General features: G+C 43.9%; 1 protein-coding gene across 5 annotated transcripts in view; it reads right to left on the bottom strand.

Annotated features, from left to right (window-relative positions):
- Sipa1l1 (signal induced proliferation associated 1 like 1) overlaps nt 1-27,976 on the bottom strand; it is a 274,503-nt gene that overhangs the window by 92,728 nt on the left and 153,799 nt on the right. For 4 of the 5 annotated variants that reach the window (XM_032908070.1, XM_032908074.1, XM_032908071.1 and 1 more), the window contains 2 exons: nt 15,649-17,447; nt 2,356-2,486 (listed from right to left, as the gene is read on the bottom strand). In XM_032908070.1, coding sequence (XP_032763961.1) covers nt 2,356-2,486; nt 15,649-17,146 — 1,629 coding nt within the window. In that variant the 5' untranslated portion in view covers nt 17,147-17,447. Of the gene's footprint in view, nt 1-2,355; nt 2,487-15,648; nt 17,448-18,219; nt 18,379-27,976 lie in introns of those variants that run through there. The other variant, XM_032908072.1, reaches the window with a different exon arrangement.

Here is a 27,976-nt window from a genome sequence, read left to right as displayed (position 1 = left end):
AAAGTCCTTTGGCAGTCAGAGGATGGAGCTAGGGCAGTTGCAGGCCAGGGTAGGGCACCTCAGCAGGTACACTGACCCCTAGGCTGGCTCTATTCAGAGGGATGGAGAAGGCTAAAGGATTCTCAAGGAAGAGTGTGGAGATCTGGCTTGTATTTAGAGATCCTAGGCTAGGTGAAAGGATGCAGGACCAGGCCTCAGCCTTGGGGATAGAAGTGCTTGGACTCCAGACACACAGTATTTGAAGACAAGCTTGCAACAGTTTCTGGCAGACTAAATTTGGGGCAGTAATGAGAAGAGAAGAGTCAAGTATGATGTCAAGATTTCTGGCCCAAACAGAATTACAGACATAGCCAGGGACAGAAGGTTATTAATTTGATCCTAAATAGCAAGTGGAATGGTTCTCCATGGCTTATACGACACTCAGGCTTTTCAGCTAAAGGTTAAGGGGAAGGCTTGGCTTGATGAGGCCCAGAAGGCGACCAGGACTGTGACTGAAGACCAGAGAGAGGAGAGCAGAGTAAGCAGAGACAGTGAAGGGACAAAGAGCAGAAGGAAAAACCAGAGCCACTTGGGCCCAGAGATCACTGTCCTGTACAGCGTAGAAGTTAGCTCTGGACAGGGAGGAGGCCTGCCAGGCAAGATGAGGGGCATCACTGCAGGGCCTGAGGACAAGGAGGACTACAGAGAAGATCCACCTCTGCTCCAGAGGGGCAAGATCATGGCAAAGGCCAAACAACTCATAAAAAAGCAAAGGTAAGATGGAGCATCAACTGGAAGGGGTGTGTGTGTGTGTGTGTGTGTGGGTGTGTGTGTGTGTGTGTGTGTGTGTGTGTGTGTGTGTGTCACACACAGGGATAGGGGAGTTGCTAGAGTGAATAAAGACAGCAACAGAAAACCACTTGAAAATTAGACAAGGTGGTTTAAGAAGTCTGGTAGACCTGGGAAGAGGGAAAGGTTGCTGCCTCAGAGCCGATCAGCTGACAGGAGAATAGCCCGTGAACACAGGCAGGCTGGCCATTCCTCCCTAGCCACTATAAACAGTGCATTAGATATAAAACTGTTGCCTTCAAACCCATACTTTTAATTTCCTAAGAGTTCATGCTCAGAAACAGTTAGAAGTGAAGCCAACCCCTGAAACTTACCCTGTACTCAATGAGGGAAATTCAGCTAAATGCTCTATTTAAACTAATTCCAAAACCATCCTTTTCTTAACCTCAGGTGTATTAGGTATTGCTCTATAAAAACAATCCTAAAATGAGTTAGGAGCTGAGTCAATACATTGATAACTGAAATAATTAAATATGTGCTTAGAAAGAAAAGGCAAAGAAGACCGCATAGCTTCCAAACTATCCACATGGATTTCTGGTTTAAATGTTTTATAAGCTATTTTTATTTTACCTTTCCTAAAAACTTAAACTTTATCTTAAAATAAAAGTCCCACGTATTTAATCCCTAAAGAGTTCTGACAGGTCAGGGGCTGGCTCCCTAGTGAGGCACTTGCTGCCAAGACTTACGATCTAGAGCGCTCGGTCTCCAGAACACACATGGCGACAGAGGAACCAATGCCTGCAAGCTGCCCTCTGAAGCCCACCTGACGCACACAAGCACACAGTATGTAAATAAAGTAATCACAGTATCTAAAGACCTCAGAGAGCCTGTCACTCATAAGCAGATCATGTTCTGGCTCTAATAGTCTGTTCTAGGCCTTGGAGTGAAGGGGAAGACACTTCCCGGGTCAGTCTACACGGTAGCAGGAAGAATGAATGAAGAAGCCTGAGGTGATTCTGTCTCACCTGTGAGAGCTCTGGTTCCTTGAGGTGCTGAGTGCTTTCTAGATGCCTCTAATCTGTGACTCTTAAGGGTTCCAGTTTTCTTTGGACCTGCCTTTCTGTGCAGAAATTCTCATTCCTTCACCATTCTTAACCGCAAGCAAGACCAAAAAGCCAGATAGAGGCAACACCTTTCCCAGGCATCACCACCAAAAGAACCGATCTGTCTTTTGCAAGAATTACCATGCACATATGTGTAGAAGCCAAAGGCCATCTCAAGTGTCCGTCCCCAGTCATCCACTCTTTTTAATGACAGGGTTACTCGGGAACTTGCCCAGTAGGCTCAGCTGTCGAGTTAGAAGGCTCCAGGCTCTGCCTCATCGCAAGCACAGGCCACCACGACAGTATGTGGGTGCTGGGAACTGAACTCAGGCCTTAGCAAGCACTTTATCAACTAGCTCCCCAGCCTTGGTCCTTCTTTGTTCCACGGACATTCTAACCTTATCTTAGTGACTTTAATCCCTAGCTCCTCTCCTCTCCTGCTCCATTTCCCTCCTGGATTAAGTCTCACATCCTGCTCACTTACCTCACTAGTTCTAAAAATTATTCGGTAGTTGTATGGAGATCCATTTTCCTTCATGTCTTCTGGTTTTTCCCTTCGAATGCTCACAGCCACTGGACCGAGGTTCTCGTCAGCCCCAAAATAGTTCCAGTGTTCTTAGGTAAAATAAGATAAAACCAAGTTAGACATTTACCTAACAGTGTGAAACATCATATTCTATTTGGGTTCAAGGTTACTTCCCAGAAATCACTGGTAAGATACATGTACATTTAACAAATGCTAGCATCCTTCACTGAGCTGTAAACACTGAGGGTACGCAGGCTTGCTGGAGGGCAGCACGGAGAGGCCTGCTGAGTTCTGACTACTCTACAGCTCACTACTCTAGGTGTTTAATGTGCTTTCTCCAGGTCCCATTGTTTTCCTAGGCTGCGGTTTACAAGTACCTCATGCTAGGCCTTTCTAGGTTTTATTCAGACATATAAGAGAGTTTGGAGAGATGTCCCTGCCCTGGGAAGAAGACCCACTGAGCAGTCCTATGCATCTAGGAAGCCTATGGCAGGGAGAAGAGCTGAGAGAAACAAGCTTCACTGTGGCCTGGGTGGTAGGAGGCTGGCCAGGGGGTTCTTGGCCTTATCAACAATTCCCATGGAATGAGACAAACTGTGGTCACATACCCCAGTGGGTACAGTGGATCCTCTCAACTGTTCAAGGCCCCAAGCCTTAGCATGGCATTGGTGGGGGTTGAGTGGGGTGGGTAGGGTTGGGTGTAGGGAAAGTTTCCATCTAACAAGAGGATGGAAGGCAAAGTTAACTGTTAGTGGAGGGGTCCAGACCAGTGCAGGGTGACTGCCTAGGATACATGAAGTTCGAGTAAATCCTTAGCACTGAAAAGAGTTATTTATAGAAAATAACAAAACTGATACTCACTGGCACTTGGATATTTACCTCTAAGGCTCAAAACTATTGATATGTACATGAAATGGTCACAGATGAGAAAATCCATACAACACCAAATAAATGACAAGCAGATAACTTACTTTTCAAACTCCCAAAACATTTGCTTTACGTTGTTCTATGTCGGCTACACGTGACATGACTAAGTAAGTCATAACATGGTACATTATTGGCATATAAAATGCATATTTGAAAACATGTTACTTCCATATAAAATATGTAGGTATTTGAAAATCCATGAGAATAATAAGTAATTTAGCATATCTAGTAATATGGCTTTAAAATTTAGGAAATGCTTTACAAATAAATACTTATATACAGTTATAAAAGATAGACTCAAACATTGCAGGTTCTAAGAATATTATAATCCATGGAAATTCAAAATAAGACAACACAATGGGAATACAGGCAGCAAGCATTTCATACATGGACAACTGAGAAACAAGCCAATAAACACCACAGGATCCAAACACTCACATACACCCTCAAAGCACAGCACATGAGAATCACACTCACGGGATATTTACTCTTACTTTGCACACAATTCTAACAAGCTTGGTTGTCTGGTCTTCCAGCCCACAGCTTTATTTCAGAGAGGTGACAGATAAATCCCGGTGTTGACAAAGTCCAGGGTGTAGGGCTGATACAGACTTGCATGCAGACAGCAATGTGAGAGAACAACTGACAACAAGGAAAAAAACAGAAGTGGGGAGACAGAAATAGTATAAAAGAGCTGACAAGAACTTAAAGGAAAACAAGACAGCATGGGGACCACCTACTCAAGCAACTTAGAAACCCTCAGAGAGTTCAGTTCCCAGTGCAGAATGGTTGTGGGCCCGGGGGAGGAGTGTGTGGGCCACACTCTGCCCTCCTTGCTGCATCCAGACACTCTAGTTCACACACACTGTGGGGCTGCTGCTTCAGCTCCAGGAGACATTCACGGAGACACACCACTCCAGATTTGTCAGCAGTAACCTTGCCTGATGCTCCCCCTTAGCCCTGCCTCCCTGGTCAGCTTCCTGTGTCTGCAGGGCTAACGTTTACAATCTTCCCTCACCCCTTCAACTTCAGCAAGCACTAGAGCTGTCAACATGAAACAGGACAGCAAAGCAGCATTTCAGCGGCACACTCAGCACCCACCACCTTAATGCGCATAGGTCTGCCTGCCTTCAGCAGCCTCTGTCTTCCTTTCCCTGTAAGACAGCAAGCCTCGCCTCCCTCCATCCTGGCCTGGGCTCACTCTGCACCCCTAGGAACACATACAGATGCCTCTACCACTTCTTCAACGCTTCCTCTGCTCATTCTCCTATGCCATCTCTGTCCTCTTCTTCCACTGAAAACTTCTGTTTAGTGTCTGTAACTCTTGCCACTATTCAGCTGCCTCAGAGGGAGAACAACCAGTGCTTTTCTTTTGTATTTTGTTCAAACTCGGGAACATCTACTTCAGATGGTCTTTTAAAAAACAAAACAAAACAAAAATTGTACTTCCCGAATAATATGAAGTCACCTTTTCTGATCATCCTTTGACTTAGTCGGTTTTACTTCTTATTCTTAGGTAATTCACCCATTCTGACTTCTCAACTCTACATGAACCTTCCCCAGGAACTGCACAGTTTCCAAACTCACCCACTGTCAGGTGAGACCAGGCTTGCCCTTGTGTTCAAGCCTCACAACTCTCAACTGTCTGCCGAGCTCCCCCATGCTCATTCCACTTTCATCTACCTTACTTGCTGTCCCCCAAGTTCCCAGGACAGTGAGATACACCTCCTAAAATGTCAACCTAACCCATCACCACAAAGCTTAAATGTACTCATGAGTTCTGAGGCCTTGGATATTGTCCATGGCTTCCTGACAGGTCTTTATGATCCGTCACTAGTTGGAGTCATTCTTCAACCCAGACTTCTCACATGTGAGGGTCAATTAAATTTCTTCAGTTGTCCAAACTCCCACAAGCATACTTTATTTGACTATATCATCTTATGTGGTCTCACCTGGAGTGCCCCTGAGGTGTCTTCTAAAAGAGCAGCTGAAAACTGGAGTGTACTGGAGCAGTTTACACAGTAAAAGTAAAACTTATAAAGTATTAAGAATTCCCAACACATCAGTGAAAACAAGTATTTCATATATCTCAAATACAAAGGTATAGGAACATTAAAAAAAAAGTATAAATTTAAAGTCATTTTAGTGCTAATTGGGAGATAAGAGTATTATTTTAAAAACAATCTAACCCTATATAAAGTAAGCCATAATAAAACTAAAAAGTAAAAATGAAAACATATTTTTTATACTATTAGAACCTGACATATATTTGTACATCCCCCACTCTCCAGTTACTTCAGAGTTGAGCCTGAGGTAATAGGATAACTGTCAACTAACTTCACACATTTTCCTCAGACTCTATCTTCAAAGACACCCCTCTCTGGTCTGATAAGGCTGGAGAGATCTCTTTGTACAGACATAATTTTACAAAATGAAGGAAGGGACTCTAGCTGTGACCCCACAGCAGCATGTCAGTGAGTGTCCGTCTGTGCCAGCCCCACTGGTACACACAGGGCCTCTGTCTGGCTCCCACGTTACATTCACTCTATCAGCATCAGACTGCAAGTTCACGTTCTCACCTCATTTTACTGTACTATAAAGTCCGAGTCTGCATGGTCCCTCTTTTTGCTTTCAGAATCATGGGAACAGAAGTAAACCTTCCTGCACACGACACACATCCACTCAATATAAAATCCTAACGTGATGTACTGTCCCCAGGACAGAAGAGGAGCTCATCTCCTCTTCTAAGCTGGAGTTTAGTTTTTAGATTTTGATCTCAAGACAAATGTGTCAGATTCTACATGGTCAGTCTAGTCATCTGGCCACGCCTGCCTCTGTCCATCCATCTCAGCATCTTTCTCTCAGCATCCGGCAGGGAGTTCAGGGTAAAGAACATGGTAGGAAGAAAAGCGAGGCGATGACTGGAAATGCTGTGGGAGATGACTCCATAGGGCAGAATATCAGCAGACTGTAACAGTGTAAAGGCCGCACAGAGCAGTGCAGACACCAAGGCTGCAACTACCAAAGGGAAGGACTCGGCCAAGGACTCATGTCACCCTGAGATTAAGGCAATCTCAGAGGTACAGCATTCAGGACAGTCATGGCACCACACTACAGCACCAAATAAAGCGTATTCACTCATGATATCAAAGCTCATTTTCTCAGTTATTATAACTGCATTGTATTCCCAGAAGTCTTTTAAACTTATAAACAACAAAGAGTTAAACACAATTTGGTGGCCAGAGAGATGCTATTTACTTAGATCAAATCTTCAGACTTACTAATAGGCCAGTGTTTTCTGTGTCGACAGGAAACATAGTGCCATCCCATAATGTTGACTCCTCCCAATCTTCACAGTGAACATTCTAACAGATATTTATCTGTTTGTGTATACATGTAGTATATGTACATTTGTGGAGGTATGCTCACATGTATGTGGGCATATATGCTCATGTATATGTATGCATGTGGAGGCCCAAGGTCAATTCTGTATCTTCCAAGATGGCTCAACATCTTACATATTGAGGCAGGCAGGGTTTTGTGTTGTTCCAGGAGCTGGCTGTGTGGCTTGTATAGCTACCAGCCTGTTCTGAAGATTTGCTGGCTCCGCTCCTCTCTGGACTGGGACCACAGGTAGCCTACCATGCCTTGCATGGTTCCTGGGGAACCTAGCTCAACAACAGACACATCCGTTACAGATCCATTCCTAGAGTTTTCTTATGGATTATGAAGGCTGACAAAATGATACACAGAATGCTCAGGAATTCAACTGTTTCTGGGACATTCTACATTGAGGATTTATTTCTGGTCAATACATTCACAATTATATTGAGTATTTAAGTAAAGAGAAGAAAAGGGAATGGTTGAGAGTTCCAGGAACTGTGTCAAATACAGTCACTTCACCTTTTATAAGCTACTACATACACACATTCACACATTCCATCAAAAACAAACAAACAAACAAACAAACAAAACCCAAGGCACACCTGTCCCTTAACTGTGAAGGAGAAAGGGAGGTTGACCCTCAGGAGCCGCAGCCTTCAGCCAGCCTCTGGGCTGCTCACACTGGCTCCCATATCGGTCGTCTGTGTATTACCAGTTCTTAGAGACACTGTCCTTTAGACTGAGTACAATTATGAACAGTTAAGAGAAATTTTAGTTTTTGCCCAATAACTTAGAAAATTATAATTTGTGGCTTAAATATTTACATACAATCATCAAGTTAAAGTTTTAAATAAACAGTAAAACACAAGACAAACCAAATAAAATAGCTATCTTCTGCCTAACATAATTGGAAACAACTTCTGAGATGGAAAAAAAAATACAAAGAAACCTTTGGTAGAGGGATCACTCATACTGGGGGCAACAGTGTGGATCAACACCAAACACTTCAGGAAACAGCATGGCAACACACATCAAAGCCACAAAAATATTTACTCTAATCTTAGAGTCACCCCCAAACTGACTACACAGAAAGAGTCAAAACTCCCCATTTTCTTAGAAAAGACAGTAAGTGACGGGGGTGGGGGGGACATGGGGTGCAAACTGCAGCAGTAAGTGGTCTACTAGGAGACAAAGGATCAGAGGCCACTGTTCAAGCCCACACTGCAATCAACTCACCCCCTCCTGTTTCACACTTATTATCTCATTAAACAGAACACTGTGGGTTCCTAGCTATGCCACTGTCAGTACAGGGTACCCTTCTGACTTTAGCTTTTAATATTTTCAAGTTCACCAGGGAATCTGAATGAAACTAGGAAGGGCCTGAGTAGAACGTGGGTTTTTCTGAAGCTGTTCATTTCTCCCTGTTGGGTTCAATCAGTCCCTGTGTTCTGTTTTCTTGCAATGAAATTACTGTTAGAGAAGATAAAGCTAGAAGAACTAAATACTGCAAAAAACAGCAACAGAGATGAAGGTGGGAAACAGTTGCTTTTAAAATGAAAATTAAGTTGGCAGCAGAGGAGGTTAAAAAGAAAGGCAGTTGTTTAAAGAAACTTCAAAAAGCATGCCACCCAGAGTCTCTATTCATCCCCAAAGCTTATTCTAATAGTATGTGTAGAGCTTCCACAACAAACCAGGGCTGGGCACCACAGGTAAAAGGGAAGGGAACCAATGGGGCCGTGTGTGCAGGGCTGGCCACATGCCAGGATCTGTTCCAAAACACTGCACTAAGACTGTGATTCTGCTATGACGAGTGAGAGCCACAGTCATAAAGCACTCAGGACTCCCAGGTTCCGAGTCATCTACAGGCAACTCTTCAAAGTGGGACAGTGGGCATGGTGATATATACCATAATCCTGGGGACACGGAGCTAGAGAATCACTAGGTGGGTTGGATAATAAAACCCTGACTGGAAGGAGAAGAAAAGGAAGGAAGAATGGGAGGAAGGGAGGTAGGTTGGTTTGAGGGATAGAAAAAAAGCTGAATCAAGTTTTGCCGCTTAAAACATTTTCAAGGAACGAAGAAAAATCTTAAAAGATGGAGTGCTTGTCTAGAATCTGAAGTCTTTGGGTTCACTACCTAGAACTGTAGAAATCTATCCACCCATCAACCAACCAAGCAACCAACCAAGCAACCAAAGGAGAAGAGCATGTGCTGAAGCACACAACGGCCTCCTTGCTTGCCAGCAAAAAGCGAAATTTATTATTAAGCTATGCTGACCTTAATAAACTCCACCAAAATGATAACAGCAAAAACATAAAACTATTTACATAAAGGGGCAATGAGTTAAAGAACTATGAGTGTTTTTATTTCAAATGTCTAACAATTATCTTTCAAAAACTATATTCGAGAACATGTTAAACAAAAGTAAACCAGTTCAAAGTAGCTAAGACAATGCTAGAATGAAGACTTAGCAAAGCCATCCATACACCTATGTGAGTTCACAGTAGTGAAAACCAGATTCAGTGAGAACGCCTATTCATCCAGAGTTCAACTGGTGGCTGGTTCACTCTCACAAAACCACTATAACCACACAGTCACTTGAGGTCTCATTTCCTGAAGAGAAGAGACAAGGAACCTCACTCATTACTGGGTGTCTACAGTGGACTCTCGGCCATCATACCCAAGGCTACACAGGATACCCAAGTCCCTCATCTCAAACTGCACATTAGCATCAAACGTTCAGTTCTAAGACATTCCCCAAGCAATCTAACGTGTGGTCCTGGTTGCTCTGGTGTGTTTTGATTGCTGTGGCAAAATACAACTCTATTCTGCCCCACAGAAACAAGAGCACCATGGTGGCTGGATGACTTCTGAGAGCATCTGGGCCTTGGAAGATGGCAAGGCTTGGGGGACAGGCAGGGCTCCTTCATGAGAGGAGCACACTTCATGAAAGGACACGAGAAGATGTAAGGCTAACTTAGTGCTCAATAGGACAGGGAGGAAACACTGCTGTATGCGAGGAGATGCTCCCTAGTTACAAGTGAGGGCTTTCTACTCCCTACTGTACTCACTACCCTTTCACCCCACAGTGACACTTGCTGGTGGAGCGGTCACAACTTTTCCAGTACTCGCTGTCTGTGTTAGGGGAGGCTATGCTGGAGCAAGAGCCCCTCAGAGCTGCAGAGGAGAACTCGGGTCACACTTGCACTTTTGGTCACAAACAGAATCAAGACAACGAGAAAAACCACAAAGAACAAAACATAAGAAAAGCGGAGTACGCAACTTCAGAGACACAGCTAACTCCAGGGAAAAGCTCAGTGCAAAAATAATAGCACTGAACTGGGGATGACAGTGCTGAGCACACAGTGTTAGGGAGCACACAGGACAGTGTGAGCACACACTGTTAGGACAACAAAAAAATAAACACACAACTACTCCAATGGAAACCCTGTGAAAGGGCTGTTTAAGGAGAATTGCCACACAGCCCTTCTAGAGCTGAGTAACAGGGAGCAATTCAAACAGCACCACACAGAAAGGAAGGCATAGTGGTCTGAGTCTGCAACTCCTGCTGTGGTGACCAAGACAGGAGAGTCGCTAGGACTTGCTGGCCAGCCACGGGCTGAAGGGTTACTCCACTGCTCCGCTTCCTCCCCCTCTCCACTCTACAGGTGCCATCGCCTGGCCCACCACTGTCCGTACCTCTTGCATCATCTGCTTCTTAGACAACCTGGCTGGTTAAATGAAAGATGGGCCCTGGCAAAGCCTGGGTTCTGAACAGGGAAGACAGAATATGGCTAAAAAGACTTAAAAAGTCTACTGCTAGAATTCCAGCAAGAAATAAGCAACTATGTATGGATTGGTAATGGGGCATAAAGAACTGTAGCTACAATCTGCTGGCCTTCCAAAATGATTGGAAACTAAGAAGAACAAAGTCAGAGAATCTTGTAACAATGGTGGTATTTGCATAAGGATAGCGATACCAAAAACCCCTAAGTCACAACTTCTGCAGAGTTTCAGAGAGGGTGACTCAAAGCCATCCCCTTGTAGGCAGAAAACAGCTGCTGAGACGTGTGGAAAGAACTGAGAAAGCCTGAAAACTGATAAATGATAGGGATAATCAATGCACCTGAATAAAACTTCTTGAAAGACCTTTTTTATACACCCTGATAACTGGGGTATATGAAAAGCCACACTAATAAGGTAGAATAAAAAACAAGTTGAATAAAGAAGCAAATGTATATTATATTTAAGATTGAATATTTGAATATTAAATTAGCTAGAGGCCAAGAGATAGGAAGGAAACACTTCAAGAGCCCAAATGCTCTGTGGGCACAAAGGAGGTGATAAGTAACAAGGGGACGAATGTCAAGAGTCTATCTGGGGAATCATAGCCAAGGGAGGAGAGGATACCTGCTTCCAAAGACACAGAGTTAGCACTTTCTTCTGTAGGTGGCTTGCAAACCTTAATCAGATATAAAGACGGTGACAGCAGGATACAGAGCACCCATCTGTACTGCCAGTGACTTAGAAAGCAGAGGCAGGAGCAGCACTTGGGCCCAAGAGTTCAAGGCCAGCTTGCTAAAACATGTACGAAGTCAACCTCTCAACAAATTCATGCCCCATATTTCTGTGAAGGAATATACACCCCCACACCTACTTTCAAATGAGCTGGCCAGCTGGCATAATCTTAATAAAATTGACTTCCAGTATATATGGAAGGTGAGTGAAATGTTACGTTTAAGAGGACAGTCCTGCTGACTGTACCTGAAGATGAAACAATGTGCCTCAGAAAATTAAACAGAGTAAGCACCCAGAAAGAACCCTTAACACAGGGCATCCCATAGTGCTTTTCTCTACCACATAAGCAGACTTCGGAATACACGTGGCTATGCTTGGTCCTGGGGCTATCCTTTCTTTCTGATCAAAGCCACCTCTGTGAAGTCCAAGCTCTCCAAGCTGCTTGCTCTGCCTAACAGCAGCATGTCTCAGACGTTAGATGCTGAACTAGGGACTAATCCATACCTGGGATTCTCAATCCACTGAAACAGGACACATAGCCCCCTGCCTTCCTTAACTCAGCAGCAGGTCTGCTCCATGTGTGTTGTCGGAAGAGGAAGTAAGAACAGTAAGACCGTGGGCTTAGAGCTATCGGGTTGTATCAGGTGTCAGTTTCTCATCAGGTGGCTTACAGGGGCAGTTTGTCCTGGATAACGAACAACAGAAACCCATTGTGGGGCCACATAACACAGGGAACAGCTGGAAAGAGCCCTTTCTTACAAGTCACGCTGGTTACAGGCCACCATGGAGTTAGTTTCTCCACCTTAATATCTGCTGTCTAAAAATCTCATTGGCCTTTGATCGTGGTGATCGCAGAAAATTTGAACATAAAACTACGAACGTTTTCAAAGAAAAACAGCAAAGTAAATCAATGCTGCCCTGCTGCCTGGTGTATGGTGCTATCATTTGAACACTGCCCACAGTGACAGGTTCATGCCAGTTTCCTAAAAGAATCAGGTGAGAGACCCCATAAAGCATGAAGTAGAAGCACCATAAATGTCAACTACATAAGTACTGCCACTTCATGCTGGGTTAAAAACCCAACAAAAGCAGACAAGCGTTAGCAGCGGAGGAAAGAGCATGAGTGTTGCTTATCTGAGGTTAAAAAGATGATTCCTGGGTTTGGGGATTTAGCTCAGTGGTAGAGTGCTTGCCTAGTGCGCAAGGCCCTAGGTTCGGGTCCTCAGCTCCGGGGGAGAGAAGACAAAATAACAAAAAGATGGTTCCTCTCTTTGTCCAGTGTTTATCCAGAAAAATGAGGCTTTTATGTCAGAGTCAAGTGGCCCCTAAAGTTTTCACCTACAAGATAATAAAGTTCATAAAAAACAATGTAATATATCAAAGTGATTACAACTTAATCAACTGAACATAATTAAATAATATACATAATGCTGATTGGAGGCTGTCCTTCAGTAAAGGAATAATAATAATAAATTATATTTATATAAGGTACATAATAACTGTTGTTGTTGTTGTTGTCCTGGAGAAGGCACAATGGAGTAGTCAGAAACACATTAAACAGCTGAGTGGAATGAGAACCCAAAGGGGCTGAGGTGACAGCTACACCAGGGGTGCCACAGCCTTGGTACTAGGAGTAAACTCCTCTTGTCTGCCCTATACTCTTTCCACAAAGAGATTGAGGGAAAGAGGTAAGGATAGGTACAGATTTCACTGAGCCAAAGCCACATGCAAAAATTACAAAACAGAATTGGTTTTAATTACATTTTATGCTATCACATTAATTTTACATGTACAGTCATGCTTTGAGGGATTTAATTTCTGCTCATGTTATTATTCAGTCATCATTTGTAGGACATTATCAATATGTGACAAACAACTACAACATTCCAAGGTGTGCAGCTCAAATGGTGCTCTAAGAGCAGAACCGCTCCATGACTTTTCCTGAAGTGACCTAGTGGATTAAACATGTTTCACTGTTCCCAGCACCAGGCTCACAGGCCACTGGGACAAGCTGGCCATTTCTTGTCTATCCATACTTTCTGCTTCCACCAGACTCCATGCTGGACCAGAATTCACTGCATCTTTCATCCAGGAGCTGCGGAAATCAACTGACTTATTTCATTATAAAGCTGACTAAATGAGCAGAAAAGACAAATGTAGTTTTTAAACTATATTTGAAATCTAAACTGATGGGTTTAGAAAGACTGGAAGGTCACTAAGAAGAAAGCTGTGGCTTAGATGTGACAGCTAGGGAGTTAGAGGGAACCATCAACCAGATTCAGTGTCAGAGGATGTTCCTGGTGTACACCACGGACAGCAGGCAGCACTAGAAGCAGAGCCACTAACACAAAAGCACTCGGACCCACAGCAGTAATGTCAACTCATGTCTTAAATACTTCAGATACTTTTTAACAATTTCCTGCTTTAACTGGTATTTCCAATTAGGCAGTGGCATGTACGCCAGCTGTAACCAGGTTACTTTCTATGCTCCAACCTACCAACTGAATATATGAAGTGCTATGTATCAGTAAGCCTGCTTGTGCTAGAGTTTAGGTATTCAAATTTTCATTCTGTACCTTTGAAAGATAAAAATATCTAAGAGGAGGCTCCCCTTTCCTGTCATCTTACGTAACAGACATGAGGGAACAGAGACAGAGAACAAAGGAGCTTCACACAGTCTATCACCTAAGCCTAGAACTCTCCTTTGGAAAATATGATTAGTAACATATCACCCCCCTCATGGGCATTAAGAGTTAGAAACAAAAAACTGTCATTCAAAGGCTTAGCATAGGGCCTAGTCCACAACTGTTGATGGCGAAGACTATTACATTGCACAGTTAGAAAAAAATACTAGTGCACAAAAAAGACAGTGTACGTTCCCTTGTATGTTAGCCTGGAAAACTGAGGAAATAGAGAGCAGGGGTTCTCAGTTAGAGGCAATTTACCCCCAAAGAAACACTTGGCAGTATCAGATACACTTCGGTCTGTGTTCACTAGTGTGGAGGGGTAAGGAGAAAACTCAGTGGCATCTAGGATGTAGAAGACAAGGATGCTAACCTTATAGGGCACTGGATAATGTCCATCTTTACAAAGAACCATCAGTCCCTAAATGCAAAGTTGGTTGAGTTTGAGGAACCTTCTGCTCTCACATGCAAGAGAAAGACCATTTCTAAAATCTGATCTCCGGAAAATCATTTTTAAAATGAAACTGAGATTTCCGTTCTATTGATTCTAGAAGCCATTTGGGAATAAGAGAGACAAGTGTTTAATGATGAGACATAGAACTCTTTTATCAGTGAACCTTCAATGGGGTCTATCCTTCAATAATCTTAAAACATTGAGATTCTAGAGTGAGTAACCTCATAAAGCCAGCAGGAGAACAATCTAAGCAATGTTTCAGACACTGTAATGCAGTGTGGTGTAATAATGTAGTGTGTTATAATCACAACCTCACTGGAGATGATGCGAACCAAGAAGCTTCAACACAGGCCTCCACCTAGTTGCAAAGACTACTGGTCTACCCCAGGAACACAGTATATAATGATCATCACGCTTCTAGTTGGGTGCCTGCAGGACAGATGTAGTCCTCAATTCTAATGCTATTCAAAAAACACTAGGAAACTGATAAGGTATTCATTTACAGTATATTTAAAAAAAAAATCTTGCTTTTCTTAAAAGAACAAAATAAGACGATACAATCTCAGGCTCAGGCACATGCGTGCGCGCGCACACAGACACACAGACACACAGACACACAGACACACACACACACACACACACACACACACACACACACACTTTAGCCTACCATCTCCATGAAAGAATAGAAAAGAGGCCACAATATATTAACTGTTCAAGGCACTTCTCCACTTTAGTATCTTTTCTACTCAAATTGAAGGCCTATACTCAAGACTTGTCTGAGACTCACTGGCTCAAGATTTTAATCAAATAATGAAATGTGTTTTTACCAGAGGTCCTGTGAAAGGGACAGAAATATATTTTAACTTTGATAAAAAGGCTCAGGAGGCAAAGGAAAGTGTTAAAAAGTAGAGGACAGCATTGAAATTGTTTCATAATTAAAAAACACTGTATTTAACAGACTTCAACTTTACATATTTGTCCCCAAATATGACATAGCAAGTCAAAAAAACAGAGTTTAATTTTACTCACTAAATTAAATAGGTTTTAACTTAAAAAAAAACACTATTTAATTTTAAGACATTTTAATATTTAAAAGGGGAAAAACCGATCTCTAAATGCAAAGAACGGAATCACAAAGTAGAACTACTGAAACATTGTACCACCATGAGAGACAAAGATTCACAGGTGTCTCAGTCAGTGCTAAAACAGTCAGTATAGACACTCACTTTTTTTTCCCATGAGTGGACCAAATTACAAAGATTAAAGTAAGCATTCACTCACCCTTTTGGTAGAAGCACTTCCTGTAATAGTATGCTCCAAGATCCACGTGCTCCACAGTGTACCGTCTCACTCTGTCTAGATGCAGCATCAAGCTCTCCTTGGGCACTTCGAGAACCGCCACTCCTGCGTTTGTGCAGTGAGAGCTGAGGGCAGACTCAAAGGACGTGCTCTCACAGCCACTGAATGAGCCAGAATTGGACTTGGACAGGCTGATTTTCCTCTCACCTTCTCCCCCGATCTCATTCCGGAAGTACGGACAGCTCATGACAAGTTCATTGCTCTTGTCATCTCCCTGGTCCATGCTGAGGCTCCCTTTGGAATTGAGGTCCTCTGTGCTGCCCATAGGCGAGCTGAAGCTGGCTGAGTGAGACAGAGGTCCCGAGACTAAGGACGCCACAGCGGCTGCGGACGCTCCCGTCGTGGTGTTTCTCCTCTTAATCACATTATGCCTGTTCATAATGGCTTCATTCAAGTCAAACAATATGCTCTGGACATCATAGTGGGCAAAGCACTTTGGACATGTCCAGGGCCTCACAGAATCCTCTGATCTGTTGTCTTCAAGGTCTGATGACTTCCCGAGTTCTTCACCTTTGGCATTGCGTAATTTACGAAAAATGGATGAGTCTCCAGTTTCAGACTTAGAGCGTCGCTTGAGTGGTTTTTCCCTTTCCTTGAATAGCCTGAGGTTCTCTCTCTGTGAGATGGGTCCATCGATCACATCCAAGGAGAAACCAGAACCCTTGCCCCCACCAGTGATGAGGAAGTCACTGAGTTTGGTTGGAGTTGGACCTCGGTCAGCTCTGTCGTCTTTATAGCCCTTTAACAAACCGAAGAAGCTTTCTCCGGATGTCCCCTGCTTGTCGATTGAAGATGTGCTACCATATTCCCTGTGCAATGATGGCCCCGACTTGTAGGTTGGGGAGATACATTCATCAAAACTATCCACATCAAGCTCACTTATGGTGATATCACTGTTGCTACGCTGACGGATTCGGCGAAGGGCTTTCCTGGGGGAGCTGGGGTAGGCTTCAGGCATGAGGAATCTCGAGTCCATGCTCTCCGCTGGCCCCGTCTTGTTCTTCAGGGTGTTCTGGATGCTCTTCAGCATGGCTGAGTCATTGGAATTGAGGCTAACAGAACTCCCCTGACTCACAGGACTGCCTTTGGAGGACAGGCTCTCAAGGCAACTTGAGGTTTCTATTTCCTGGCTTGAACGGCTAGATTCTTTTACATTTTCCTTTCTTGGAGGCCAATCTGCAATTCTTGCCCTAACCCCCATCTTGGGGACTCCGGGGGTTGAGGTTATATGGTGAGGACCTTCACTTCGAGGGGGCCCTACTGCAGCCATGACTGATGATCCTAAGCTGCCATTTTGGGACCGGAAGCGACGCATGTAGAAATCATCAGTGTGAACTTTGGGGGTGCCATCTGTGCTGACAACAGAGGCTCTGTCAGCAGTGACAGGCCTTTCGGTCTGCGACCTCTTCAAGCTGGTCATGACGTAAAAAGTGATCACTTAAATCCCTGGAGAAAGGATCACCATGTTTGCGTTTTAAATATGCACTTTTGCTTTAGAGAATGGCTTCCAGAAAATACAGCAGTAGTGTTGAGATCTTAAGCCTTGTCATTTAAAAGGTTAAATGATGCCGAGTTTTCAGACCACTGAGAACCCGGATCTTTCAAACATTGTAATCCACAACAGTTCCTGTGCTTCGCTCTAACAGCAGGCTTCCTTCAGAAAAGACTGAACAGAACTTGCATCACTGGGGTTCTGTGGTTGCCATAATCCCATGCTCCCCCTAAAGAGAAGAGGACAACCTGAAATTAGTACTTACAAATATTCCTAAAATAAATATGCACCAGCCAAAAGTAGGCACATGAAAAGGAGGATCAATACTGAATTGTGGCACATAGATCCAAAATCCACATTTTTAATAAAGCAGATATGAAAGAAAAATAAAAACAGTTAATAAAACCCACCAATTACATTGAAAGAGGGGTATGAATACTTCTGTTTTTGCATATTTCTGCTGAATGGTTTCATAACCTGGGAAGGAAGTACAGACTTCTGCACCCATGACCTCTAATTATGTAGACATTGTGCATGCCACTGTGCTGACCAGAAGTTTGAGACAAAACCAACCTAACCAGGTGATTAGAGCAATGCAAGAGAGCATTCTGAGAACACTAAAAATTGAACAAGATGTTACTGATTATGCTACAACACTCACTTTTAAAAAAACCTTTCGGGGTTGGGGATTTAGCTCAGTGGTAGAGCGCTTCCCTAGCAAACACAAGGCCCAGGGTTCGGTCCCCAGCTCCGAAAAAAAGAAAAAGGAAAAAAAAAGGGGGGTTGGGGATTTAGCTCAGTGGTAGAGCGCTTGCCTAGGAAGCGCAAGGCCCTGGGTTCGATCCCCAGCTCCGAAAAAAAGAACCAAAAAAAAAAAACCTTTCATTTTTCAAATCGATACTTATTTCCCTACAAAAGCTTGTCATAGTCGGCAAGTGCAAGCACACGCAGCACATAGAACGCTGTTTCCTGGAGCCAGCGTACCCCACTTTCTTACTTACCCACAAGAAGAGCACTGCAGGAGCCCAGCACTCACAGCCACCTCTTCCCGAGATCTCCCGACTTCCATCTACTCTGAGCTGGAAGTCTTTCACTAATTCACAAAATGCCTGCGTTTCCTTAAGCAGAGCGGCCCCCTCCGCCCCATCAGGGCTGATTTATGATGACGACGACAACGACAGAAGCAAAAGACCGCTCAAGGCAGCTGGTTCCATGTCCTCCACCAGATTATAGAGGACTGTTACCATCCTTCCCAGGTGACGGACAGGAAGACGAACTTCCTCAGGAGCTCGTCAAGCAGGAGGCGGCAGGCACAGAGCTTGAGCACAGAATCCTGCATGGGTGCGTACATCCTGAAGAGAGAGGCAGAGCAGCCTCCTCCAGCATTCCACAAACACACAAGAGGTGGCCTTTAAATTCTTGCCAGATACATGTTTGGAAAGATGCTGCTGAACCAGCACCGCGCTGACAGGGCGGCATTGTCTACAGATCACGCTCTGACACCGAGGAGGACCGCACACTGCATGCTGCACTCAATGGTAACAAGCACTTACTTCCACAGTAATTAAGCATCTCGCTAGTCGGCTTCCTGCCTCCAAGGCAGCCAGCTTTCATTTCTCCAGCAGCACGCAGAATCAGTTTAGGAGACTCGTTGCTATTTAAAGCTGGAACATTTAGGGGTGTTTCAAAAATGCTCCCTGCCTCCATGCTCGCTAGGCTCTTGCAGGGTAGGTCTGGTCAGCCGGTCAGATAAACGCCCATTGTTCTCATTCGTACTCCTCTGTCTGTGCTTTGTGAAAAGGACAATGGTTTTGTACTGCTATCTAATTCAATCTGGCTTTTGAGCCTCTAGATACTTCTACAGTCAGACTGTTATGATTTCCTTTACATTCCTGAACTTTATATGCTGCTCTTTCAACTGCGAGCCTTTAACAGAACACAGAGCTAACTGTTGCTTACAAGCAGCCTCCAGGCAAGGCCAGCATGCACAGCTGTGGTTCAAGTACTACTTATAAAATGAAGGGCAACTAATCCACTGGACCAACAGCAGCACCTGCCCTGCTAAAACAACAACAAAGAGTAGTATTCAATAAAGTCGCTTTCAAGGAAGTAATATACTAGCATAAAGAATTATTATACTAACAACAATAATTCTTAAAAGTCAGATGTTTTTAATATTCTTACAGACATACGAAAACCAAAATAAACCATCTTCTATTCCATTTCTACAACATTCATCCTCTAAGCTGCCAGTCTTATCACACTAAAGCTCATTTTTGCCGCATTCCAATTCCTCTTAGAAAAGATTTACCACAATCAACTCCTCCCCAACCCTTTGTTTTGAGGCAGGGTCTTACTCTGCAGTCTTGGCTACCCTTCAACTCCAGGCCCTTCCTGCCTCAGTTTTCCCCAGATGCTTACAGACAATTGCTACCAAACTCTGCTTGCAAACTTTATTAAAGACAGGTGAGGAGAGTAAACTAAAAGCTAGAACTGAGGCACAGTAAATAAAACCAACCTGCAAATGTCCAATGTCCACCATTGATAGTTTCTTTTCTAAATCTATTCACTTTGTTTTTTAAACATTACTTGTGCAAATGAATATTTTGCCGGCGTATGTGTGTGTGTGTGTGTGTGTGTGTGTGTGTGTGTGTGTGTGTGTGTGTGTGTGTGTGTGTAATACATACATGCACATACTTCCTGCGTCTCAGGAAGCATCAGGCTCCTTGAAAGAGTCAGAGAGCTTCCACATGGGCGCTAAGAACCAAACCCAGGTCTTCTGTAAAAATAAGTATTCTTAGCCACTGAGCCATCTCTCCAGCGCCTCTTACCATGCTTTAACACATTTTTAATATGAAAATTTCTTAGCAATTACTCTTATTATGATAACTCTTTTTATTTAAAAATGTAGATGAGCACATGGGGAGAGAGTACACAGTTTGATAACCCAAAGCTGAAGATGAACTGAGTTAAATAACAAAATTCTCTTTAGCTGTAGTGGTCCGACCTCCACCCCTGCCTCACCCTTCCTTGCCCCCTCCCTTCTTTATTTATTTGCAGTATCAACTCCCTTTGAGATACAATATAAGTTTTGGCCACTGATGAGCAATATAGAAGTAAAGATGCTTAGTAAGCTATCAGCTAAACTCTTCAGGCTGTCTCTCCACGCAGATCAATAGCACTGCACCTGTTCCCCATGAGTGGGCTGAGATAGCAAACATGCTGACAATCACTAACAACGGAAGCAAACATCACCACACCCGCCAAGATATTGTTGGATATGGTCAGATGCAATGAACGGAGTTAGACAGGGAAGTGATACGGCGGTACAGCACTGCGCATGCATATGTGGGAAGAACAGGCACATAAAGCATGTCCTCCTTGTATGTTTAATTTCACAGTGCTCCATATTGTGTACTTCTACAAGGATCCATTTAGTTAGACTCCTAATCCTACCAGTCAGTCCAGAGCTCAGTTCTACCAGGGCAAAGTCTTCATCACCTAAAATTTATACAGTCACCTCTCTCTGCTAACACCCCTCTTCTAGAAGAGATGCTCCATTCTCTTCTAAGTAGTTCCCAGCGAGCCCGTGTTCTTGCCTAAGAACATGAACATAGGCAAGGACTAGAAATACTTGGGGAAAGAAATCTTTTTAAGTTCTTTTTTTTTTCCAGAGCTGGGGACCGAACCCAGGGCCTTGCGCTTGCTAGGCAAGTGCTCTACCACTGAGCTAAATCCCCAACCGAAAGAAATCTTTTCTTCAGGGGAAGCACAGGTATAGACGGGAGACAGATGGTAAAAAGATAAAGTATGATACAGTACAGGACAAGGTATGCATAAGCCATGACTCCTCCCAGGACTTTCCATTCTAACTGTGAGGTCATTCACAGCACAAACTGGTTCCTCAGGGATCTTAACTAAACCACAGAAGTCAGCCATTCAGAATATCAAGTCCCTAGTAATAATAAAAGTGGCTCACATGGGAGTTAAAAGCAGCCCTTGTTTCTCTGGCTCTGTGAGGCATCTGCACTTTGGCACTTTGGTCCTTCTTCTCTTCCTTGACCTCATTGACAGCTATCTGCTTTTGCTTCTCTCTCTGCCCACCATTCCCTATCATCTTTTTTTTTTTTTTTTTTTTTTTTTGCTGTGCATGCAAAAAAAAATGCATCTGGTGTGGTGTGTATGCGTATCACACGTGGGTGGACACACACGTGCAGGTGAACAGGCACAGGTGCCTATGCAGGCCAGGTGGTGACACTGAGAGCCTTCAACTGTTCTCCCCCATAAGTCTCTGAGGTAGGGTTTCTCAACTGAACCCAGAGCTTGCTCGTATGACTGACTTTGCTAACTTAAAATCCTGGTTCTACCTTCTACATGCTGGAATTGTAAGTGGGCTGCTATGTTCACTAGGTATTTACATGGGTCTGGGGATCAGAACTCAAGTCCTCACACTCATACACCAAGCACCTTATCCCTTGAGACATCTCCCCAGGTGTCCATTCAGTATCATTTAGAAGCTAGGGAACTTGCCAGGCAGTCGTGGCCCACACCTTTAATCCCAGCACTTGAGAGGCAGACACAGGTGATTCTCTGAGTTCAAGGTCAGCCTGGTCTACAGAGTGAGTTCCAGGACAGTCAGGGTTACACAGAGAAACCCTGTCTCAAAACAAAACAAACACAAACAACAACAACAAAAACTAACCTCATGAACCTGATTTACTTTTGCTCCCACTTGCTACACTATCACTGACCGGATATTCCTATGAAGATGACCAGCGTGTGTTTTAGGATGAGGTGGAAAGCACAGGTGCTACAGACTAAAACCATTACTGTGGGAAGAGGCTCTGGGCCATCTGGGTTCTAGAAGCTGGGGTAGGCAGTATGTACGAAGACAAGAACTCCAGCAATACTGTACTAGACGGGATATTTGGCTGCCCTGGATTTAACTTTAACTACCTCTCTGCTATGAGTTCTAAATTTCTGGCCATGACAGAAATAAAATATTACCAAGCAGAGAAATAAATAAACAGTGAAGAGAGACAGTATAGACCTCAAGGGAACTAAATAAATAGAACAGGATAAAACTTTCTCTGTGCCCAGGGCATGAAGGTAAGCCTAGAGGTTCCACAAGAAAATGTGCAGTGCGTGGGTAAGGGAACTGCAGCAGACCAGTGAGGTAAGGAAGCGCCTTCCGCATGCCAGTATGTACTTCAATACTCCCCAGTGCTACCAACTGAACAGTGAAGCTCAGATATGACCCAGGGATCTCCCAGTACAATCTGGGGAAGAGTGAGAAACGACATGGTGTGGGGCAGCCCTAGATACCAGGGTAGGTGCTCAGCAGGAAATTCTTGTCAAGATTTCCTCAACTGTGCTCAAACCTAGTTAGTTATTCACAAAAGATTTCTAGAACCGAGTAAGGTAGGAATACTATGACCTCTCTTAGGACATCATCATCCACAAACCTTGCTGAAAGTTTTAGAATTTAAAAGTCACCACCAACTCTATCTAAATCAGAAGATTTTTCTTCCTTTTTTTTTTTTTTTTTTTTGGGGGGGTCTCATATAGCCCAACTTGTCTTAAAATTTACTCTGTGGCTGAAGCTGGACTTGAACTCATGATTCTTCTTCCTCTGCCTCCCATATACTGGGATTATAAGTATTATGTCGCTACATTTGGTTCTAAGAGGCTTCCTAATTAATTTAATCACAGACTCATCATTACATTGTGTGTTCTGCAGAACATACTGAAGCATAAAGCAGGCTGATGTTTCAGAAGAATCCTGGGCACGCACGCACACACACACACACACACACACACACACACACACACACACACACACAGAGAGAGAGAGAGAGAGAGAGAGAGAGAGAGAGAGAGACAGACAGAGAGAGAGAGAGAGAGAGAGAGAGAGAGAGAGAGAGAGAGAGAATGCGCACACACAAGCTTACCAGAGGATTTATGTTTATCTTTGGTTAGATTCTAACTTAAGGCTTTGTTTTTTTTATTTACTAAAATGAGCAATCTACAATCAGAACAATACTTATTATAAAAACATAAATTTGTTGCTAAAAACACAGAACGTAATTTGGGAATGTAGGGCAATGAACAGACCTTCAACTAATAATTATAAAACATGGCCCCATGTTAATCCTCTATCATTCAAAAATCATTGAACAAGTCAAAATTGAACAGATCAAGTGCTTCCATGAGATGTCCTTGTGCTAAATCTTCTAATTACAACGAGAGAGGACTCAAAGAGCCTGGCTACTTAAGAAAAGCATGTTTATAGTGTCCCACTCATGGCTGCATGGAGATGACTAGCTTTTCCTCACTGACCAATGTTTTCTTTAAACTTCATTTTGATATAGGAGTCCCTTCACAACCAGTATCTCCATGTCTTCTCCTCCCAAAACATCAATGACCCTGGGAAATCAAACAAAGCTGGCAAACAAACACGGGTGGCCCCGCCAGTGTCCCCTTCCTTGGGTTGAATCTACTTTCCTAATGTATCTGTCCATGTCACCATCCCCCTCCTCTAGAACTTTCAGTTAAGTGATGTTCCTATAGCCTCAAAGAGCAGCTGTCTGCAGAGCAGCCCTGAAGACCAGGCAGTGGCTGTGCAGGTGGCAGCAGGGAGACTTCAGTATGGCTAAAGGAGAGGTGTGACCTTGAAGAAGTGCTTTCCCCCATCACCCACAGATATACTTAGTGAATTCGAAAAGAACTCTGAGAGGAACCAGCCTCAGAAGGAAAGCTTCTGCAGGCTCCCAGCTTATTGGCTGGAACCCACCCTCCTCCTGCTCAGAGAGGTGCATCCCAGCCTGAAATCCCTGCAGCTACCTAGCTGAGAGAAGAGAAAAGTGATGTGTAGAAACCAGACAGCTTAAGAAAGGAGCCTCAAAATGGCTTTGTTAAGGGCATAGTGGTGTTTTTTGTTTGAACATTTTATGTTCTGAAGACAATTTAACAAAGGCATTTGAAAAAGTGCACCACAGTTAGCTTCAAGAGTCAAGGGGTGGCAGTAAGAACAGTTTGTTCTAAGCACAGCTCAAATCCAAATCAGCGCCCCAAGGATCAACAGTAGCAGTTCCTATGGTGCTCTCTGGAACATCACCTAAGGAGGACTTTGAAAGGAAAGGATGGAGCTCACTCCATCACTAGTACCTCCTCAAACCCAGACTGCAGACAGTCTGCTCTGTTCATCACTGCACTGTGTGTGGATTCCTACACATGAGTTGTGCCTAAAGGCTGCGGAGGGACTCTGTCATCTGCCTCAGTCCTCAGAAGCCGCCAGTGAGGTGAGGATCTCAGACTCCATGAAGAGAAACAGTTCAGGAGGGAAATGCCACACCAGCAACCCAAGGCAGCAGGCTGTGTGTAACACAGGCGCTCTCTACACAGTGGCGCATGCTCAGCACTTCTGGGCTGGCAGTTAGAGAATGGACAGTTAGCTAACACAGAAGGAGGCTTCCCTGACAGTCACACCACTTCTGAAGACTACCCTAAGCCTGGATCTACTAGAAACACATCCAGGAGGAAAATAAGAGACAGTAGCAGGAGCTTCTAAAGATGCACCGGTGGTCAATCTGGAACACTTCAGAGCACCCTCAACAGCTGCCAGATCGACCTTGGCCTAAAGAGGGCCTGGAAGGCAGGGCTAAGCAGAGGCTCCTCCCACATGGCTTCCTTCACTGGGCTGCAGGAAATGGGTAAGGTGCCATTTCATTAAGAACTACCAGATGACTGGGCTTCAATTACTAAGGCAACATTCCAAACACAAAACTGTCAATTTCTGTGAGGATGACCTTGGTGAGAACCAGATTCTCCACATGAGGAGGCCAGGGCCAGAAAGTAGAAAGCCATAAAGGTTAAAGAGCCAGGCAGAGCCCACCTATGAACCAGATTCTCAAGTCTCACTGCTTACTGGGGCTGTCAGACCAGGTTACCCTTCCAGAACATACTTTTCTAATAACACTGGAGCCATGTGAGGCGACGCTACTGCATTGTTCAAGTCAACCCTGCAGTGCAGACGAGGTGGGGACACTCTGCTCTGGTCTAACCCCAAGCCATGCTCCTTGCAGTAGGTCCCTCCGCTGCTCTGGAAACCCATACTTAACTGCATGTTTGGGTACTTCCTCCCTGGTGAACAGTATTCTTGAAAACTAAGGGTTAGAAATGAAGGCCACAGGATCGCAGGTAAAATGAGGGTGGGCTGGAGTAGTGTGGACAGTCACTAGGTCGATACAACAAGAAAGCACAGTTACAGCCTGGCATTCAGGAGTCATGACCGCACAGCCGCACAGGGGCTTCCGTTTCAGCTCCCCTCACAAGTGTCCATGTCAGCAGTGAATGAAGATTAGCACCCGCTCATCTCTCCCTGGTCCTCTCGCCATCAAAGAACATGAAAGCAAACACAAGTGAATAAATCCTTTAAAAAACCACGAGTGACCTGCTTAAAACCGGCTGATCCTTCCCAGTGAAACACCTACCAATACAAAACATCTTCAGCAATGCACCCCTGAAAAGTTCACAGGAAAGTTACATGGACAGTGACGGGGGAGAGGTTAATCAGCACAGAAATGGGAGGGAAGTTCGAATCAATGATAGGCAAATAATTTTGACCTTTTATCCTCAAATACAAAAGTCACATCTTTGTTGTCCCCACCTTTCAAGTTTTTTTTTTCAATCAACCAATTATATGTTTCTTATTTTTTAAAAAAAATTAAGACAGAGTGTCAAGTAACCCAAGCCGGCCTTGACCTGGCCGTATAACTGAAGATAAAGCTTGAGTTCCAGATGCTCCGTCTTTGACCTCCCCAGAGCTGGGATTACAGCTGTGTGTCACACACCTGGTTCTATGCAGTGCTGCAGAACACACCCGGGGCTGTGTGCGAGCTGGCAGTCTTCCCACTGAGCCCTGCACCAGCCTATTATGTACCTTCTTTAAGACACTCTAGTCCTAACCTCGTCACAGCCACTCAGGACAGTCTGTGTGTTTTCAACACTGAGTGAGCTAGGAGAAGAAGAACAGAAAAGGGCCAAGCACAGTGACCTGCTCGCCAGTGACAAGACCTGTGTACTTAGAGCTTCAGAAAAGGAGGACGACCAGCAAGGAGAGCCGCTGTTCTGAAGACAGAGAACAGGACTTGATCCAACAACTTCCCTGTCACTGTCCAACTTTTATATAGACCCTGGCTCTGAAAACAAGAAGGAGCCCTCTATACAATATCCTGACCACTTATCCCCCAAAATAAGACAGAAATTAAACACCTTGTATTTTTAAAACTAATTATATGCATATACAAAGATACGCATTATATAAAATCTTTAGTTTTTAATCTGTTCCTTCAAACTTACAATTCTTGATTTCTGACTGAGATTTCCCTTACACTTTATTTCAACTTTAATTTATAATGGGGGGGGCAATGAAGTAAAACATAAGCAATCACCAATCAAGTATTTAAAAATAAAACCTGGTAACGGAAGTCCTTTAGCTCTTGCTCACCCCCTTTTATCCCCATGGTCCCACGGTAAAGAGACAGTGACTGCCCACTGGAATGTCAAGTCTCATCCTGCAGACTGTCGTGGGGATGGAGCACAGCTTAGACAGGATGTCTCAGCACACACAGGAGTGGCTCAAACAAGAAGTTATCACGTGGGCAGTGAGGCTGAAAGTCTGATCACGTGCCTATTCATGGGCTCTGTTTCTAAGGTGCTCGGAAACACCACATTTATAACCTCTTGATGGACACAACAACCTTAGGGATAAACCAGAACTGCCCAAATACAAGGCCATTCTCATGGCTGAAGCCAGTCTCTCATGGTCCCACCAGCCCTGAACTTTGAACTTGGAGGTAGGATGTTGCAAGTGACTTAAGCACCTGGTATCATGAGACTATGAATCTAGGCAGTGATGGCTGTGGGACACAACCCTATAAGACTCCCTTCCTGCTGCCTTTTCTCTTACTATAGCCTGTGCCTTCTCCTTTGTATATCTTACACCTATGCAGACATTTGGATATATTCTCTTTCAGAAAGTTGCTTTTTTAAACATTCCTTGTGAGGGACAATAAAAACTTATGATGATTTTTGTAATGAAAAAAAAAAAATCAAGATCATTACATTAAAAACCAAAGTTTCTACTTGACAGAAACCCTAACCTCATTGTGTGTTATTATTACCTTTAATGTTACTACCTCTAACATCAGATCTGTTACTAAGAAAACTGAAGGGCTGTTTTGTTGTTGTTTGTTGAAGTTTTCTTGAAAAACAGCAGTTAAAACAAGTTTAAAAGAGATTGTGCTGAAGCAAGAAAATGTCTTTAACAGAACACAGACTCAAGGCCTGTCTATTTTTGCTGAGATTGTGACTATAATAAGTAAAGACAGAGAAATCACCATGACATCATTTAACACCTCTTAGGAAAGCCAGTGCTCAGTTAATGGTGATACAATTAAAGCAGGCATTCTCCCGCTCCTGGGGCAAAGGAGATTAGTAGAGCCTTTCACAGGAAAGAAGAGGGAAGAGTAGCTAGGCCTGCTCACACGGAGCCCTGGAAGCATGTGGCTGTACTAAAGCCACCTGCTGGACATTGTTCCTGCTTTGGCAGGTCCTGGGAGCTCTGTCTGCTGATCTTGTCCTTGATCCTGTCCCCAAGTTCCCTTTGTCTTCATCAGTCATCCATGACCCACCCGACAGTTTCAGGTTTTCTAGTCCACTGTCCACCACTGTGCAAGCACCTTGGTGCAGTGCTCT

Source organism: Rattus rattus, chromosome 7 (assembly GCF_011064425.1).
Source record: "Rattus rattus isolate New Zealand chromosome 7, Rrattus_CSIRO_v1, whole genome shotgun sequence".
NCBI classification, from domain to species: Eukaryota; Metazoa; Chordata; class Mammalia; order Rodentia; family Muridae; genus Rattus; species Rattus rattus.
This window is presented reverse-complemented; position numbering and strand designations above follow the sequence as displayed.